General features: G+C 37.3%; 1 protein-coding gene across 3 annotated transcripts in view; it reads right to left on the bottom strand.

The window, feature by feature from the left end:
* Nucleotides 1-18416, bottom strand: part of LOC131432793 (dopamine D2-like receptor) — a 763103-nt gene that overhangs the window by 12842 nt on the left and 731845 nt on the right. For 2 of the 3 annotated variants that reach the window (XM_058599309.1, XM_058599311.1), the window contains one exon: nucleotides 8831-8934. In XM_058599309.1, coding sequence (XP_058455292.1) covers nucleotides 8831-8934 — 104 coding nt within the window. The remainder of the gene's footprint in view (nucleotides 1-8830; nucleotides 8935-18416) is intronic. The other variant, XM_058599310.1, reaches the window with a different exon arrangement.

Below are 18416 nucleotides of genomic sequence, written 5' to 3'. Positions count from 1 at the left end.
TCCAGAGTGTCAAGACCTAACAGGCGACATCGATCAGGGTACGGTGGCAGATCCAAGGGATTTCGCCAGGGAAGGTCTCTTAGCGCAAGCCGAATAAATCTTTTCTGAAGACGCTCAATCCGCAAGTTCCAAACGAGTTGATATGGACTCCATACCAAACTGGCATTTTCCAGCAATGGTCGCACTAAGGAACAGTATAACGCCTTCAAACAATGTGGATCCTTAAAATCTCTGCTGATTTTAGCTACGAATCCGAGTTGTTTCGTTGCCTTAGATATTAAAGCAGAACGATGCTGATTAAATGTGAGTTTTGCATCCAATACAACACCAAGGTCATTAACACAGTCAACTCTTGTAAGTGTTTGTCCATCAATTTTGTAGTCGAAGATTAATGGACGAAGTATTCGGTGAAATGTAATTACTTGACATTTGGCAATGCTGATCACAAGATGGTTTCGTCGACACCATGCGACAAATTCATCTAGCAGCTCTTGAAGATGGACGCAGTCCTCATAATTACGAATTACTAAGTACAGCTTCAAATCGTCAGCGTAGATCAGCTTGCATCCATAACCAAGCAGCAAAGCGGCATCGTTGAAAAACAGTGCAAACAAAAGGGGACCCATATTACTGCCCTGCGGAACCCCTGATTTATTCGTAAACGGGGATGAAACTGAGGTTCCCAATTGTACGCGTAGGACTCTACCACACAAATAGGAACTCAACCATTCAACGAACTTGTGTGATGCACCAAGTCGCATCAGTTTACATAATAGAATTCGTTGGTCTATACGATCAAAAGCCGCTTTTAGATCGGTGTATACTGCATCAATTTGTACCCTTTCCTCCATACGCGAAAAGCAGGTCGAGGTAAAATCGAGCAAATTTGTACTAACGGATCGTCCTGGCATAAATCCATGCTGATCGGTTGATATATAACTTTTTGTACGAGGAAGAACAACAGAGCTGACAACTATTTCGAATAGCTTGGAGGCAGCAGATAGGCTCGTAATACCACGATAATTTCTCACATCCTTTCGATCACCGTTTTTGTAGACTGGAAACATGAACGACTGCTTCCATATCGTTGGAAATATACCATGCTCGAACGATTTGTTGAACACGTAACATAATGGTTCGAGCAGAGCAGTTGCACAGCGAGTATAAACGACAGAAGGAATTCCATCAGGTCCAGCCGAGTACGAACTCTTCAGTTTCTTTGCTGCAGCACTGATCATTTCGGGAGTGATTATAAATGTACGCAAATCCACTAAGTTTTCAGGAACATATGATGCGGCGACTTCAGCTTCGATGTTGGAGGCCACTTTCTCAGTAAACACGGAAGCGAAGAATTTAGCAAACAACTCACATGAGTCTGATGTTGATGCAGACGTCACACCGTCAAAACAAACGTTCTGAGGAATGATTGAACATTTTCGCTTCGAATTCACAAAGTTCCAAAAATTCCTGGGGTTCCTACGTAGATCCGTTTGAACTCGCATGACGTAAGCTCTATATAAACCGGCATTCAATTTGCGGTACTCATCACTCGATTTTTTGAAATTTTGTTTTGTTTCTAAGCTCCGCCAACGACGGTGTCTGCGCTGCCAAGCATTGCGCTTGCGCTTTAAATCATGTAAACGTGATGTGGCCCACGGGGGAGAAATAGGTCGTTTAACAAATGGTAAATTTGTACTGAGCCAACGGGAGATAGTACTACAAAACGACGATGCCATCTCATCAACATTATCCGTTTCGCGCAGAGTTGTCCAATTATATTTCTGCAAATATTCCATCAGAGCTGAGAAGTCAATTTTTCTATAATTTAACCGTAAATGTGTGTCTCCCGAACTTGCTGCGTGTCGTGAATTATTGTCTTCAATGGGCAACGAAATTACTAAAGGTGGATGGTGCGGGTCACCGGGTAGGAGCGAAGCTACACACTCGTCAACAAACAATGAGCGGTCACAAGAACAAAACACTAGATCGAGTACCCGTCCGAGATGATTTTTCTTTTGGTTCGACTGATGAAGATTCAAAAAATCCATGCCATCGATCAGCGCCGTACTCGCAGCGGGCAGCGAAGAAGAGTTAAAACAATGCGTGGTATCCAGTCCATAATCCCATACAATTCGAGGCTGATTAAAATCACCACAAACAAGAATAGTTTCATCAGCAGATGCCTTACAGTTTAGTTCAATAACAGTGGAAATGTGTGCCTCTATTACTTCGACGATTTGACTCCTATCAGGAGGGATGTACACACCACATATGAACATTTTTTTTCCCCTTAACAGTGGCACTCGCACACACTTGTTCTAAGCATTGACCATTCACTGTTTCGATCTTTGAGGTGGTGTATTTTTGTGACACAGCAATTAAAACGCCCCCAAAACTTGTTTTGTTACTGTTAAGGGTACTACGGTCACAACGAAAAACATTGAACGATGTTCCAAACAGTTGCAGAGAGTTAATGCGATCGTCAAGTCCGGTTTCAGTCAGTATTATGACATCGTAATTACAATCGCTCGAGGCCAAAAATATATCGTCGATTTTCGTTTTCATGCCACGAACATTTTGGTAATATATCCATATCACAGCGTCTTCAGGATCGTCATGCTGCAACACGGGAACGTTTAATGTAGGAATCGATGAATTCATTGAATAATACTCGCCTCTGGTGGAAACCCGTAGGTTCCCACCGTCATCTGCCGAACGCACTGAAACAAGCCTGTTTACATGGTCTCTGAGTTGGTGGGTTGTATTCGACGGTCGTAGTTTTTTGGCTGAGGTATAAACTCACGAAACAGTAGTCCAACAGGCCATGATGCTGGATCCAACGCTTTAGTTTTCAAGTTGGGATCTAGACCAATTTTGAATGAAACGAACGACATACCAGTGACGTCTTTTCCTTTCGGTACGAGTCGTACGAAATCTGTTGGTTCCGCTATATTCAAACAACGGGATAAGATTTTTTGAACATCACCGTCGGTGATTAACGGATTGAACCCCGAAAGATAAAGCCAGAACTTCTCTTCGTTAGTGAAAATAGAACGAACCGTCAGGTCACTGAAATCAATTTCGTTTATGCCGCGTTCAGTAGGAGCTTGAATAGTCGCTTTATCATCATCCATTCGGCGACGTTTCGTTCCCCTAGGTGTATCCGACGGTGCTGGCCATATACGCTGTCTTTGTGCCGACATATTGTCTATTTTATTATTGAGAGCAACAACCGCTTTAGATAACTCCTGGACTTGCGCTGGTAGATCAATATCACTAATCGAGACGGGCGGTAGAGGTTGTTGGTTCTCAGCAATATACTTGCGAATGCTTCGGCCTTTTAACTCTTCTCTGCATGGTGTACATATAAGTAGTAGCTTTCCGAGATTAAAATAATCTCTCAAACCTCTAGCGTTTATACCGCAACAAGTTTGGCTGATATGTAAGAAGGATTCGCAAAAACCACAACGCATCGGTTCAATATCGTTGACATCCTCTCTGCATTCGCCGCATTGTTTTTTAGCCATTGCGCTTCACACCAGATTCGTGACAAACAGAAACTTTACGAAAGCGTTGTTTATGATGATGACGTATAAGCTACTTGAGCGGGAGCAAGCACAGATCCGAACGATTTGATAAAAGCGACACTGATTTTCTTCCTCGATAAAACACAATCGGTTGATCTTTCACGTTGAAGAACTTCTTGAAGGTTCACCAACATTAAATTGCTAACGATCGGTTGGTAAAAGATACGTTTGCAACACGAATTTTCGAAAAATCTCGACACACAACAGATGTGTAATAACTTCAACTTAACGAAACTTGAAAAAGCTTGGTTGAGCAAAATTGTGCGCAATGATTAGTTCAATAACTCTTCTACAACAACAAAAACATTTTTGAGTTCAATTCAGAAAGTTAGATTTCAGATTTCAATCTAAATGAGGACCACCCTAGTAACTTTTTTCAACAAAAGGAGCGTCATTTGATTACAAACAACTTTTGTGAAGACACCAACTAAAAACAAATAATATTTGATAGTGAAAATATTTTTGTCACGCTAATTTCCCGTTTCGAACCATAGTGGAACGGTAAAACATGTTAAAAAATGGAATAAACTTGATCTTTTATAATGATTAGTGATATTCCGTGGTTTGAGTAACATATATGAAGTAATCGAAAGATGAATTTTCAAACTTGTAGAAATGAGTTTATAATTATAATTGAAATAAAATTTGTTAGTCCATTTGCTCATATTCTATCACTTAAATCAGATCTGTATGTGAACTAATAAAGTTCACCAGAGATATTCAAGTGTATAGGATAGTTTTAAATCATCAATGGCTTATGTCCAAAGAATCACCCGCACGCTATCTCGTGGTGACCACGATGATTCGATCCTTCAATAGCTAATTGATATTTAATATACTTAAACGAACACGGTGTGCAGCAAACGGAAAATTGCACCGACTTACCGCACACAGTACAAAAGCGAATACCCAACGAGCCAAAAACAAAAACGTGAAAACGAATCGTTACTACGGTCGATGAGCTGATGACTGATTTGAACCGAGATATTGCAAATAATCGACCGAAGTATAGAGATAGAAAAGGTAGCTTTGCTCCATGATTTTGCTACATGATAATGCACCACCATCGCACAAGTCGAATCGCGCTAACTCGAACAAATGTTGGCAGTTTCCTATCAGATTTCAATGAAACTTGCGGTACATGAAGACTTTGTCACAAGAAAAATCACTTTGCATACTTTGTTTTCCCAAAAACTATCTAGACTGTATTTTGAAAAGGGCCAAACTTTCTTTACTAATTTTTTTGCAAATGGATGTAGTCTAAAACTGACAAATTTGATTTGAATGAAATTTTGTTACAGGATAGGTGATTATGTTCCTTCCCGATCAACTAGGGATAAGAAAATTGTATCTGGGGTTGTTTCGTTTTTTCTATCTAAATTAGTCATAATCTTCGCCTCGTTAATAGTTAAAATAACAAAAATTATAACTCAATTTAACCTAGGTGACAATAAAATTGTTACGAACCTTAATATGTAAATATCAATATTATATCTAAATTCGTTACAAATTTAGTACGACTTTTCAGCTGTTATAACCCATTTTTTGGAGGAAAAGGCTTCATCGTGCAAATCTAAAAATAGATTTCGCAAAGTAAGATGAAATTGTATACCTTTAGGCGATTTGATTTGCGATAAAAAAAACATGAACAGTTAGGCGACTGGTTTCGAACCGGAAAGTTTTGAGTTGCCAACATACGCTATGATTGCATCGGGGCATGAGAACCAACTGAGGTTCTCATGGTCTCATACGGAATTTCTGAATTTCATCCGGATTCGACTTCCGGTTCCGGAGTTATAGGGTAAAGTGTGTTCAATATTGTATACCGTCACTTAAACCGACGAAACAAGAAAACGTAAAAAAAAATCTAAACTGTTCCCAAAACTAAAACAACCTCAAACATAGTTTTCCGTCGTATACTCATCAATCCCGTTCCGAAAATACCCATATTGTAAGGGTTTTCTTTAATATCAACCAACCGGAAGTCGCCATTTCGAGTTTCGAAAATACCTAAAACATCATTTTCCGGAATCTAATCTTTGAACCCATTCCAAAAATACCCATATTGTAGTAGTTTCATTGAATATAAATAAGTCGGAAATTCCTTTTCGATGTATTCCAAAACCTCTTTTTCCGAAGCAGGTTCGTAAAAAAGATTACGTTATTTGGGATTTGGTTCGTAAAAAAAGGTAACGTATAAAAAGTGTTCGTAAGGTTTGGGTGTAACACTTTTTTTTGTCGGATTTGTCATTTTTCGACTCCCGTCATTTGAAAATAGGCGGTTGAAAAAGTTTGGCAATTTTCAAAAGACTGTTTAAAGACAGTATGAATGCAAACAAAAACCGCTGTCATTTTGCAACGGTTCAGAATCTGTCAATTTTTATGGCTGCGTCCTGTTGTTTACACTCTTCTCTAACCACTTGTGCAGTTGTTTATTCGTTTTCATTAGGTTGTTTCGAAATGCTTCAGCAGAACACCGTCGAAAAATTGTGTACAAATGGTGCACAGAACGCGGACTGTCACTGAGAAAGATAGCAAAAATGGAAGGAGTAAGTGAAAAAGCCGAGCGAAATGCAATCAGGAAGTTCGGTGAGGATAACACCTTTGAGAATAAACCGAAAACGGGTCGAAAAAAGGTCCTGCTAATTCTCAGTTGAATAAACGTATACTGAAGGCGTTCGAGCAAAAGAAGGAGGTTTCAGTTCGGAATGTGGCAAAAAAAGTGGACACTTCGAAGTCAAATGTTCTTGGTGCTAAAGAACGATTGAATCTTCGAACCTATAAGAAGCCGAAACGTAGTCCGAAACAAGAAGCATCGATCAGGCCGAGGGTTCGAAAGCTGTACAATACGATTCTTGCTGAAAATTTGAACTGCATAATCATGGACGACGAAACATACGTGAAACTCGATAACAAATGTTTGCCGGGACCACAATATTATACGGTGCGACAAGGGCAAGTGTTAAACCAGTCCGAGACATTGATTGAAGTCGAAAAATTTGGTAAGAAAGCTATGGTCTGGCAAGCAATTTGTAGCTGCGGTAAGATTTCGAAACCCTTCATCACCACTGCTTCAACGAACAGCGAAATATAAATCAAGGACTACTACTTCTATCCATGATTCGAAGCCACAAAGATCCTGTTGCTTTTTAACCAGATCTTGCTTCTTGCCACTACTCGAAATCAACGGTAGAATGGTATACTACCAAAAATGTCACTTTCGTCCCAAAAGACACCAAATTGCCCACAACTTCGACCAATTGAGGAATTTTGGGCATTAACGAAGGCACATCTTAGGAAACATGTCTCGGCAGCCGAAACCATTCAACAGTTCGAAAAAGATTGTAAAAAGTGTCAAAACTTGTCGTCAAGAAGTCTGTACGGAATTTAATGAGGAACGTTCGCAAGAAGGTGCGCCAGCTAGTCTACAATAGCTAAGTAGCAAACGTTGAGAATAATATTCTGTTGTTGTAGTCTAATATTATCAATATATCGAAAAAATTTTGAATATCTATCACCTGTGAATTATTTACAGCGAAATCAAAGTGCGTCCATACTTTCTGGGACAATCTTTATATCCATTTTCTAAAAACAAAGTACGCAAAGTGTTTTTTTTTTGTGTCAAAGTCTTCGCGTATAACCACGTGCCTCGCTCTGCGTATTACATTTCTTTTCATGCTCTCTCGCATATGTGCAAAATGACTCTCGATAGGCCGGGTGGCCAAGAAAGTTTTTATATTTTCGGTTAATAGTTTGACTACATCACATAAAATCCAATAAAGCTACCGCTTGTTTGACAGCATTTCTGAGCCGATTTTATTTCTTTCTCATTCTTCGTTACGTTACCAGGAAACTGGAGCAGAAAAAATGGCGCTTGCATAGAGATCGACTTACCTTCACAAAAATAACAATCACTTCATTTTTATCGCGACAGCACCTATGTTTTTATGCACTAATCGCATCGAAATTAAATTATCTATACATTGTCAGGATAGATTTTTGATGCATGACATTGAAAGCGAGATATTTAATAAACAAGTTGAAAGTTGCCGTTTTCAGCTATGCAATGAAATTCCTTCAGAAAAAAAAACTTTCCCGACCGCTAAAGTTGATGAATCATTCTGAAATTTTTACAGCATAATCTAAACTAATTTTCCAAGAGATTATCAGTTAGGTTTTATGATATTCGTCACCGTTTCTGAGAAAATCAGATTTGAAGCGTGACCTGACCCTAAAACACACTGGCTTAAGAAATTCGTCCAATGGGAAGTACTTGCTCGTGCGGCTTGCTTACTCACCAGATCTGACCCCATCCGGCTAATGCCGATTTGTCTCGTTCGGCCGCTCTCGTTCTGAACAGAACTTAGATTTTTTTTTTGGAAATTTACAGAGATGGCAAGGTATTTACGAATTGCATAATGTGTAGAAAGCGATGAAACATATTTCGAATGAAACAACTAAAATAACTAACCCTTGTCGTTAATGTATTTTATGTAAGGATAAATAATGAAATTTATTGACCGGTTTTTTTTTCTATGTCGGTTTTTTCGAACTGTTGACCTGCTCAGTTCAAACCACAAACAGAGGGAACGATTAATATTCGAGCTTCAGTTCAATTCGTTTTTTTTTTCAATGGAATCACTGAGCTATGAATTTTTTGCACTTAATGAAAGTGGAATGAAAATTGCAAGCAACTCAAAAAACCACTCACCCGAATGGCATAGGAATTAAATCTGAACTTTTCGAAAATTGCCAAAATCAAACACAAAGTCAGCACAGTCGACGTTTGTCAATAAGATCAATAAGACGCAAAGGGGAAACCAAAACTCAGCACATCAGAATCGAATTATTCCATACGCCTTTTCCGCGTCCAACGTCGTTGCCGTCGTCAGCCCAAATCCGGAATGTAGATATCGTCAACCCCACTGGCAAATATTTGAACCGACCAAGTACCGAACCAAGTCTATCTGTCTGTCTGTCAGCGTTTGCAAAGTGCCACATCCTCCCCTCGAAAGGAGCCCCCGGGTGATCCCATTTAAATTGAATTGAATTCCGACTAGTGCTGACTAGGATTGAACGCTTTTTTTTTTTGGCGAACGTTGCCACGCCCCGTCACTCCGAGTTGATATGTGGCTCGACGATTCGTTCCATATCCGATCTGAATTGCATGCTCGACAGCATCGAATACCCTCAATATTTCGTTCCTTCTAGATAAAATCCCCGAGAAGCAACACACAACTTACCTAACACTATCGCTAACGTTTTGGTCGCCTTCCGTTCCTTTTTCGCCGAGGACTTTTCCCGCTTCTTCTTGGACGCCTTGTTCACCTTGTAGATCGTGAATCTGCTGCACGTTCCGCGATGCCAGAGCCAATTTGTGATGCCCGGAAAATGGAATAAGAACCGAAAAATAAAAAAGGATTTGGTTAGTTATTTTTTTTCTTCTTTCGTTTAGTTTAGCTATTTCTGTTGCTCCTGTCAAGCAAAATATCTCTCCGCGCTCCTGGCAGCGGTAAGACGAAATTCATTTGGTTCAATTAAATCAATTTTGTTGGTTGGTTGGTTAGTTAGTTAGAGCGAGCGATGGTCTTGTTATCCTTTGAAGGATTTTTTGGCTGTCAAAAAAAAAGTAACCGGAAAAATTTTATTTTCATTTTGAATTGGTTATTCATTTTGATTGCCCTGCTTGACTCGACGGAAAGATTTAGCACGCGAAAAATAATGATCTTGCCGTCTTTGATGGAGGCTCGAGTCTATAAAATCAATGACACGGCCCTTGGGGTCAAGGTGTAATTCAACTGACATCTGTTCGATATTACTCCGTTTGTTTTCTTCTCTGGACAATACAAAAATAAAAACGTATGAGCAAATATTGTACCGTGCTTATATTCCACTTCCATAAACTTTTATTAACTCGAACGAGTGCGTGTCTGCCATTTGGACCAGCAGCGCTAGACTTGGCCCCTCAATGTGAGGGCGAAATTGCCTCGATAAACTGGTATCGTAACACATGACTACCAACCATTTGGGGGCTCAAACCGCGCTATTCGAGTGCAGTCAATGAATCACATGGCCGTGTCGTCGCACATGAAAGTCCATTTCAACGGGTTTCCGTTTTTTTTTTGGCCTGGTATCAGAAGCCTCGTAAGGACGATTCCAGTCTCGGTGGAATCACGGCTACGCAGTATTTCATGTACCGAACGTTCGACAATTGCGGCGAAATATGTTCAATCGTGATCCTTGCCGCCAATGGTTCGAAGCAATATGGCTCCACCTGACGGAGGAAAATATCACTTATTTTGCAACGCTTGATTTCCAACAGTATAGAATCTCAAACAGGAATTCAAAAATTCCTGCTTTGGTTCCTATTTCAAAACAAAAAGAAAGAAGCGGTGCCGTACGTCGAGTCGCGCTGTCCTCAGCCGAGTAATGGTGAATAAAAGATGAGTCCTAATCCTTTCCTCTTTATGACGGCTATAATTTCTGAAACCGAGCATGGCATCTCTTATTAGGACTGCAGTGGCCTATCGTTCCAACGGCCTCGTTCGGGTTTTTTTTCCTTCTTTGCTAACCGAGCCTCCGAATGTGACTGTGGTGCTGTTTTTATTTTTTTGCTTCTGTAGTTGTTTGTGGTGGAGAATTTATTTTTACGATAAGTTGTTTCGAGTTGTGGTGAAAAGCGTCGTGCCGGTTGTTAAAATATGAAAACTTATGCGTTATTTTTATGAGCGACATTCGGCACACGGGCGCAATGTTTTATGCAGTTTTTAATTCCGTACAGAAGCTTTGTAGGATTGTGTCTATTTTTGCTGTCGACAGCTTTTGAAAACCAATAGAAAAGGAAATAATATTTCTTTTATATAACTCGTTCGTTCTGATTCTAGTTTTTTTTTTCGAGCGTAAATCGAAAACTTCATTTCGAACTGAACTAGACTAAAGTCTATCACTAGTTTTAAAATTAAATAGTCTACTTTAGACCTTTATACCTTTGGACCTTTAGACCTTTAAACCTTTAGACCTTTAGACCTTTAAACCTTTAGACCTTTAGACCTTTAGACCTTTAGACCTTTAGACCTTTAGACCTTTAGACCTTTAGACCTTTAGACCTTTAGACCTTTAGACCTTTAGACCTTTAGACCTTTAGACCTTTAGACCTTTAGACCTTTAGACTAGACCTTTAGACCTTTAGACAGATCTTTAGACCTTTAGACCTTTAGACCTTTAGACCTTTAGACCTTTAGACCTTTAGACCTTTAGACCTTTAAACCTTTAGACCTTTAGACCTTTAGACCTTTAGACCTTTAGACCTTTAGACAGATCTTTAGACCTTTAGACCTTTAGACCTTTAGACCTTTAGACCTTTAGACCTTTAGACCTTCAGACCTTTAGACCTTTAGATCTTTAGACCTTTAGACCTGTAGACCTTTAGACCTTTAGACCTTTAAACCTTTAGACCTTTAGAACTTTAGACCTTTAGACCTTTAGACCTTTAAACCTTTAGACCTTTAGACCTTTAGACCTTTAGACCTTTAGACCTTTAGACCTTTAGACCTTTAGACCTTTAGACCTTTAGACCTTTAGACCTTTAGACCTTTAGACCTTTAGACCTTTAGACCTTTAGACCTTTAGACCTTTAGACCTTTAGACCTTTAGACCTTTAGACCTTTAGACCTTTAGACCTTTAGACCTTTAGACCTTTAGACCTTTAGACCTTTAGACCTTTAGACCTTTAGACCTTTAGACCTTTAGACCTTTAGACCTTTAGACCTTTAGACCTTTAGACCTTTAGACAGATCTTTAGACCTTTAGACAGATCTTTAGACCTTTAGACCTTTAGACCTTTAGACCTTTAGACCTTTAGACCTTTAGACCTTTAGACCTTTAGACCTTTAGACCTTTAGACCTTTAGACCTTTAGACAGATCTTTAGACCTTTAGACCTTTAGACCTTTAGACCTTTAGACCTTTAGACCTTTAGACCTTTAAACCTTTAGACCTTTAGAACTTTAGACCTTTAGATCTTTAGACCTTTAGACCTGTAGACCTTTAGACCTTTAGACCTTTAGACCTTTAGACCTTTAGACCTTTAGACCTTTAGACCTTTAGACCTTTAGACCTTTAGACCTTTAGACCTTTAGACCTTTAGACCTTTAGACCTTTAGACCTTTAGACCTTTAGACCTTTAGACCTTTAGACCTTTAGACCTTTAGACCTTTAGACCTTTAGACCTTTAGACCTTTAGACCTTTAGACCTTTAGACCTTTAGACCTTTAGACCTTTAGACCTTTAGACCTTTAGACCTTTAGACCTTTAGACCTTTAGACCTTTAGACCTTTAGACCTTTAGACCTTTAGACCTTTAGACCTTTAGACCTTTAGACCTTTAGACCTTTAGACCTTTAGACCTTTAGACCTTTAGACCTTTAGACCTTTAGACCTTTAGACCTTTAGACCTTTAGACCTTTAGACCTTTAGACCTTTAGACCTTTAGACCTTTAGACCTTTAGACCTTTAGACCTTTAGACCTTTAGACCTTTAGACCTTTAGACCTTTAGACCTTTAGACCTTTAGACCTTTAGACCTTTAGACATTTAGACCTTTAGACCTTTAGACCTTTGGACCTTTAGACCTTTAGACCTTCAAATTTCTGCAAATATCACCATCAAGAATTTTTTTTCTAATCTTGAGTAAAATAAGAAGCTTTCTTTGGGTATGAGCTAACACAACCTTTTCAATTTGTAAACAGTTATGTCAAGTTAGTAAGAATTTTTCTTTATTTTGCCTTATCGCACTAAATGATTGAACACACTTTACCATATAGCTCTGGAACCAGAAGTCGGAACCGAATGAAATTAAACAACGACCTATGAGATTATAGGAACTTTTCTTTGAGCCTGTTTATGGAAATCGATCAAATCATCTCTGAGAAAATTGAGTGAGTCTTGTTTTAAACTTTTTGACCACTATTTCCGGTACTTCTAGAACCGGGAACTTGGAACCAGTATTGCCAAAGTCGGTTGGTTCAGTAAGTAACTAATATAGCCTACAAATTGAATCAGTTTTAAACTAAATCTTTAAGAATTTTAACCTCTTTTGTATTGTCACTGTAAATGACGGTGTGAAATTCATAATCTATCTAAGGGAGTATAAGATTTCTTATTTTATGAGTGACATTATTTGACACATACACACACTCATACACGCACAGCCGTATACATTGCTCAGCTTGATGAACTGTGTCGAATGATATTGTTTGTTCACATGATCTTCTGATAACACTAACAAGTAGATACAAATTGAATAAAAGAATTAAAAATTCACTTTTTTTCATCTGAAAATATCAATTTTAATTTTCAACGAACGGAGCAAAGCCGCACGTACCGCCGCGTGGTTTTGCATTGTCATTTTGAATGACGATTTGAATGTTATGACACTCATCGCCCTATAATTTCGGAACTGAAAGTCGAATCAGGATGAAATTTCACAATATATTTGTATATAATAAGAGCTTTAATTTGAATCATGATTCGTGAAAATCGGCTTAACCGTTGCTGAGAAATCGAAGTGAGTTTCGTTTTTGAAGATTTTCTTCACTATTATCGGTACTTTCGGAATCGGAAACCGGGGACTAGTAGTCCCAAAGAAGATTTATATATTTACAAACTAACAAGATCTGCCAACTAGATGAATTTAACAGTCAGTTTTACAAAAATGTGCACCTCGTTTCACCATCGCTTGTGAAAAAATTGTCGTGAAATTGAAAATTTTCACTAATCGCACTGTAACACCGGAAGCCGGATCTGAATATTTTTTTCGGGAACTTTTTAAAGAATTTCAAGATCTTTCATTTGCTTCGTATTTTGTAAAAAATCGGTTGAGAAATTCCCGAGAAAATTGAGTGTGCATTTTTCAATAAATTTGCACATATTTCCTTGTAATTCCGGAACCGGAATTTGGATCCAAATGAAATTCAAGAATAATATATGAGGCCATATGACCTTTCATTTGAATCTAAGTTTGTGAAGGCCATCTCTGAGAAACGTGTGTGACTATTTTTTTCCTTTTTTGGTGCATATCACCCTGTAATTCCGAACCGGGAGTCGGATTCAATTGAAACTCAGGAACTTTGTATGGGACTCTAAGACCTTTCATTTGAATCTAAGTTTGTGAAAATCGGTTCTGCAATCTCTGAGGACACTCAGTGACATTATTTACACACTATACACACTCAGACATTTTGTGATCTCGACGAACTGAGTCGAATGGTATATGACATTCGGTCCTCCGGGCCTCGGTTGTAAAGTCGGGTTTCGAAGCGATTGCATAGCCTTTCTATATGAGAAAGGCAAAAACATCATTCGAACAACATTTAGTAACTTTTCCCTGGAATAATATAGAGAAATAAGGCGGGGATGGAGTATTTTTGAGGATGCTTCTTAGAAATCACGATTTGCGGTGTCCACTGGATCTCAGCGGAAATTAATTGGGAGTTAACAAATCAAAGCAGAATAGTAATAGTAGATGTTTTTCTAGTCCCCAACGGTTTTGTTTGTTTGATTTTTTTTTTATTATTTTGAATTTTTGGTGGTTGTTTAAAGTCAAAACTACGATTTTTCACATAAAAATCCGTTATTTTGTGACTGTAAAATCTCCCTAATGTAACAAAAAACGAAATGGAAAACGTTGGGGTCTAGTATTTTACATGTAAAAAGTGTGAGCAAAAGTTGAAAATATTTGGGACAGTCGATTCCGAATGACGATGGACACGGACGAGAAAAACGCGTGCAAAGTTCATTGTCTATAAAATCGAAGGAAACAGTTTATTGTTCTTGGGGGCCCGTAGGGTCTAACACTTTAAAAAATCATATTTTTTTCTTTTATATTTTCTTATAATTAAACATTACAAGAATGTTTTGTCAAGTTTTTAAGTCAATCGAAGTTGAAATCCTCGTCTTGTGAACCGAGCTCTTGCTTCTTCGCAGAATAAGATTAGCATAGATAAAGGCCCATAACTTCCAATGTTTTGTTTCAATAAGCTTTAAAATTTCATAGAATATTCTTGAAATGTTATACTATAAGAAAATATAAAGAAAATATTAAATGATTTTTCTACAGAAGTGTTAGACCCAACCCGCCCCTAAGAATAAGCAATGTCTGAATGTTACAATCCTTTTTAGGAATTTGACTTTTCTGATTCAAGAGCCTTCGCAGCCGATCCTTTCAGGTCGAGGCTCGAACATACGACAACTGACTTGTTAGACCAGCTGCCCTATGCATTGAACCGCTAATCCGGGCGAAACGTAAGTCATTGAATACTTTCAACTTTCAACTTTCAACTTTCAACTTTCAACTTTCAACTTTCAACTTTCAACTTTCAACTTTCAACTTTCAACTTTCAACTTTCAACTTTCAACTTTCAACTTTCAACTTTCAACTTTCAACTTTCAACTTTCAACTTTCAACTTTCAACTTTCAACTTTCAACTTTCAACTTTCAACTTTCAACTTTCAACTTTCAACTTTCAACTTTCAACTTTCTACTTTCAAATTTCAACTTTCAACTTTCAACTTTCAACTTTCAACTTTCAACTTTCAACTTTCAACTTTCAACTTTCAACTTTCAACTTTCAACTTTCAACTTTCAACTTTCAACTTTTAACTTTCAACTTTCAACTTTCAACTTTCAACTTTCAACTTTCAACTTTCAACTTTCAACTTTCAACTTTCAACTTTCAACTTTCAACTTTCAACTTTCAACTTTCAACTTTCAACTTTCAACTTTTAACTTTCAACTTTCAACTTTCAACTTTCAACTTTCAACTTTCAACTTTCAACTTTCAACTTTCAACTTTCAACTTTCAACTTTCAACTTTCAACTTTCAACTTTCAACTTTCAACTTTCAACTTTCAACTTTCAACTTTCATCTTTCAACTTTCAACTTTCAACTTTCAACTTTCAACTTTCAACTTTCAACTTTCAAATTTCAACTTTCAACTTTCAACTTTCAACTTTCAACTTTCAACTTTCAACTTTCAACTTTCAACTTTCAACTTTCAACTTTCAACTTTCAACTTTTAACTTTAAACTTTCAACTTTCAACTTTCAACTTTCAACTTTCAACTTTCAACTTTCAACTTTCAACTTTCAACTTTCAACTTTCAACTTTCAACTTTCAACTTTCAACTTTCAACTTTCAACTTTCAACTTTCAACTTTCAACTTTCAACTTTCAACTTTCAACTTTCAACTTTCAACTTTCAACTTTCAACTTTCAACTTTCAACTTTCAACTTTCAACTTTCAACTTTCAACTTTCAACTTTCAACTTTCAACTTTCAACTTTCAACTTTCAACTTTCAACTTTCAACTTTCAACTTTCAACTTTCAACTTTCAACTTTCAACTTTCAACTTTCAACTTTCAACTTTCAACTTTCAACTTTCAACTTTCAACTTTCAACTTTCAAAATCAAATCTCTGTAACTTGGAAACTTAGTAGAAAAATTGTGCCGATGAAGAAGCTCTGAGAGATCGATTAAGCATTCTGAAAATATACACACTGAAAAAAAAATCGATGGCTTTTTCAAGAATCGAAAAATTTACCGAAAAACTTCTATTTGAAAAACGTTGCTTTAAATTATTTTTGAATAATTTTATTTCTAGCTAAAGCTGAAGATCAACATTTGTAATAAATTACGCCTTTAATAAATGAAAATTCTTTGCATTTCATTCCTAAATATCACTAAAACACATATTTGGAGAAAAATGGTCACTATGGATGAATTTATTGCTTCTTACTTGAAAGAAAGAATGATGTCATTCTCATACATAACACTGTGGTATTCTATTCGAAATGTTTTTCTTCGATTTTTGAAAGAAACCAAGGGATTGTTTGTGCATTAACTAGTGTAACATACAAAATGAAACAATGGGTCGGTTTTTGTATGTTTTTACACGATTTTGCATCATACTTTAAGCGAGTTCAGTATAGATAAATTTTTCCGTTTTTTGTTTCACTGGTTTAAGTGACGGCGTACAATATTTAACACACTTTACCCTATGACTCCGGAACCGGAAGTCGGAATCGGATGAAATTCAGAAATTCCATATGGGACCACGAGACCTTTCATATGAATCTAAGTTTGTCAAAATCGGTTCAGCCATCTTCGAGAAAACTTGGTGAGATTATTTGACACATACACACACAGACATTGCCCAGCTCGATGAGCTGAGTCGAATGGTATGTGACACACCATTTTTACTAGTAGATTTTTCAATTGATTACATAACCTTTCTATAAAAGAAAGCAAAATGCACGAGTTAATCATCAAACATTTTTTGCAATGAACTAACATTTTTTTTGAGAAACGTATATTTTTAAAGATTTGATTTACTGCATTATTTCTCTTTGATAGAGACATTTTTCTTTGTTTTTTCGAAGATATTTTACTTTCACAAAACTGAAGTACGTGAATACGAAAAAACTGACATGGATTTTCATACTTCCGAACAGTGTTCGTGTTTGCCGATAACTTGGCAGAAAGTGGCTCGATATTTCTCTTTTCATTGTATACAACATTTTGATTCTGGTACAAACTGCTACAAGAGCGCGCTGCCTCTCAATGCATGAACCGTGAGAAAATGTTTCCACATTTCTTCGCTCCACTTCATACTCTGAGTATTTCACGACCCTTAACAAAATATATACAGTCTGGCAATGATCGGCGCTGTGTGGAATTTGCCAAGAGAGAATCGCAAGTTGACAGTTATCGCAGAAAATCGAATCGATAATTCAACTTGATGATTCTCATACTAGGCAACAATATTTCAAAACCCTTGTGTGGAGCATTCACAGACATTTTCATGGACACAACTTATGCAAAGGTTATATGCACATAGTTAGAATAAGCGGCAATAATAAAATGATTCTATCGCAATTATCAACTGCCTGTATAGAATCGGATCGCAAAAAAAGGATTGCTTCAGAGCGAATCCCCACAGTAGCGTGCTAACCTGTGATGCTCAGAAGGGTCATCGAGAGAAATTCGCTCTCGCACTGGTGTCCATTCTATGTTAAATGAACCATGTCTTTTTTTTTTGTTGCTGAGATGATATCTGTCTTCCTTTGATGGCACTGATTGAGTTGATAGAGAGCGTTCTTTGATACGATAAAAACCGTCCTTGTTTCCGAATATCAATACTCGACTAGAATTCAGGAACTAAAACTGAATTCAAAAACCAAATTCGATATCTTGGACAGTCTCAGAATTCAATTCATTAGTTTAGTTCTAGTTATAGAACTAAGCTCATTTGCAGAATCCATGTTCGGAATTTTGGAATTAAATTCTGAAATTGAATTCAGGGATTATTCTGATTCAGGAGTCAGTTCTAAAATTCAACTTCGAAGTTTAAATCTAACATTTGGTTCCAGAATCCAGGTCTCAGATTTATATTCTGAAGTTTGTTCCAAAAATCCAAAAGTTGATATCCTAAATCCGAATTCTGGATTCAAATTCCTAGCATAAAATAAGAAGCCTAATTCAGTCCAAAATCTAGTCAAGAAACCAGTTCCATAATCCAGAAATAGGAAATAGTTTCATATTCATGGTCATCTGGAACTAAACTCTGAAACTGAATTTAGAAACTAAATTCTAATTCTGAAAAAAGTCCTGAATTCAGATGAATCATAATCCTGTTTTTGAGTTTAGACCCGAAATTCCAATTTATTAATTCAGTTCCAAAATCTAATCCAAAATTCGTCTAGTTAAACATTGAGCCTTACTACATCTAAACCATTGTCCGAGCGTGAAATCGTAATCAAAATGAGATTTCCTC

Source organism: Malaya genurostris, chromosome 2 (assembly GCF_030247185.1).
Source record: "Malaya genurostris strain Urasoe2022 chromosome 2, Malgen_1.1, whole genome shotgun sequence".
Lineage (NCBI taxonomy): Eukaryota > Metazoa > Arthropoda > Insecta > Diptera > Culicidae > Malaya > Malaya genurostris.
This window is presented reverse-complemented; position numbering and strand designations above follow the sequence as displayed.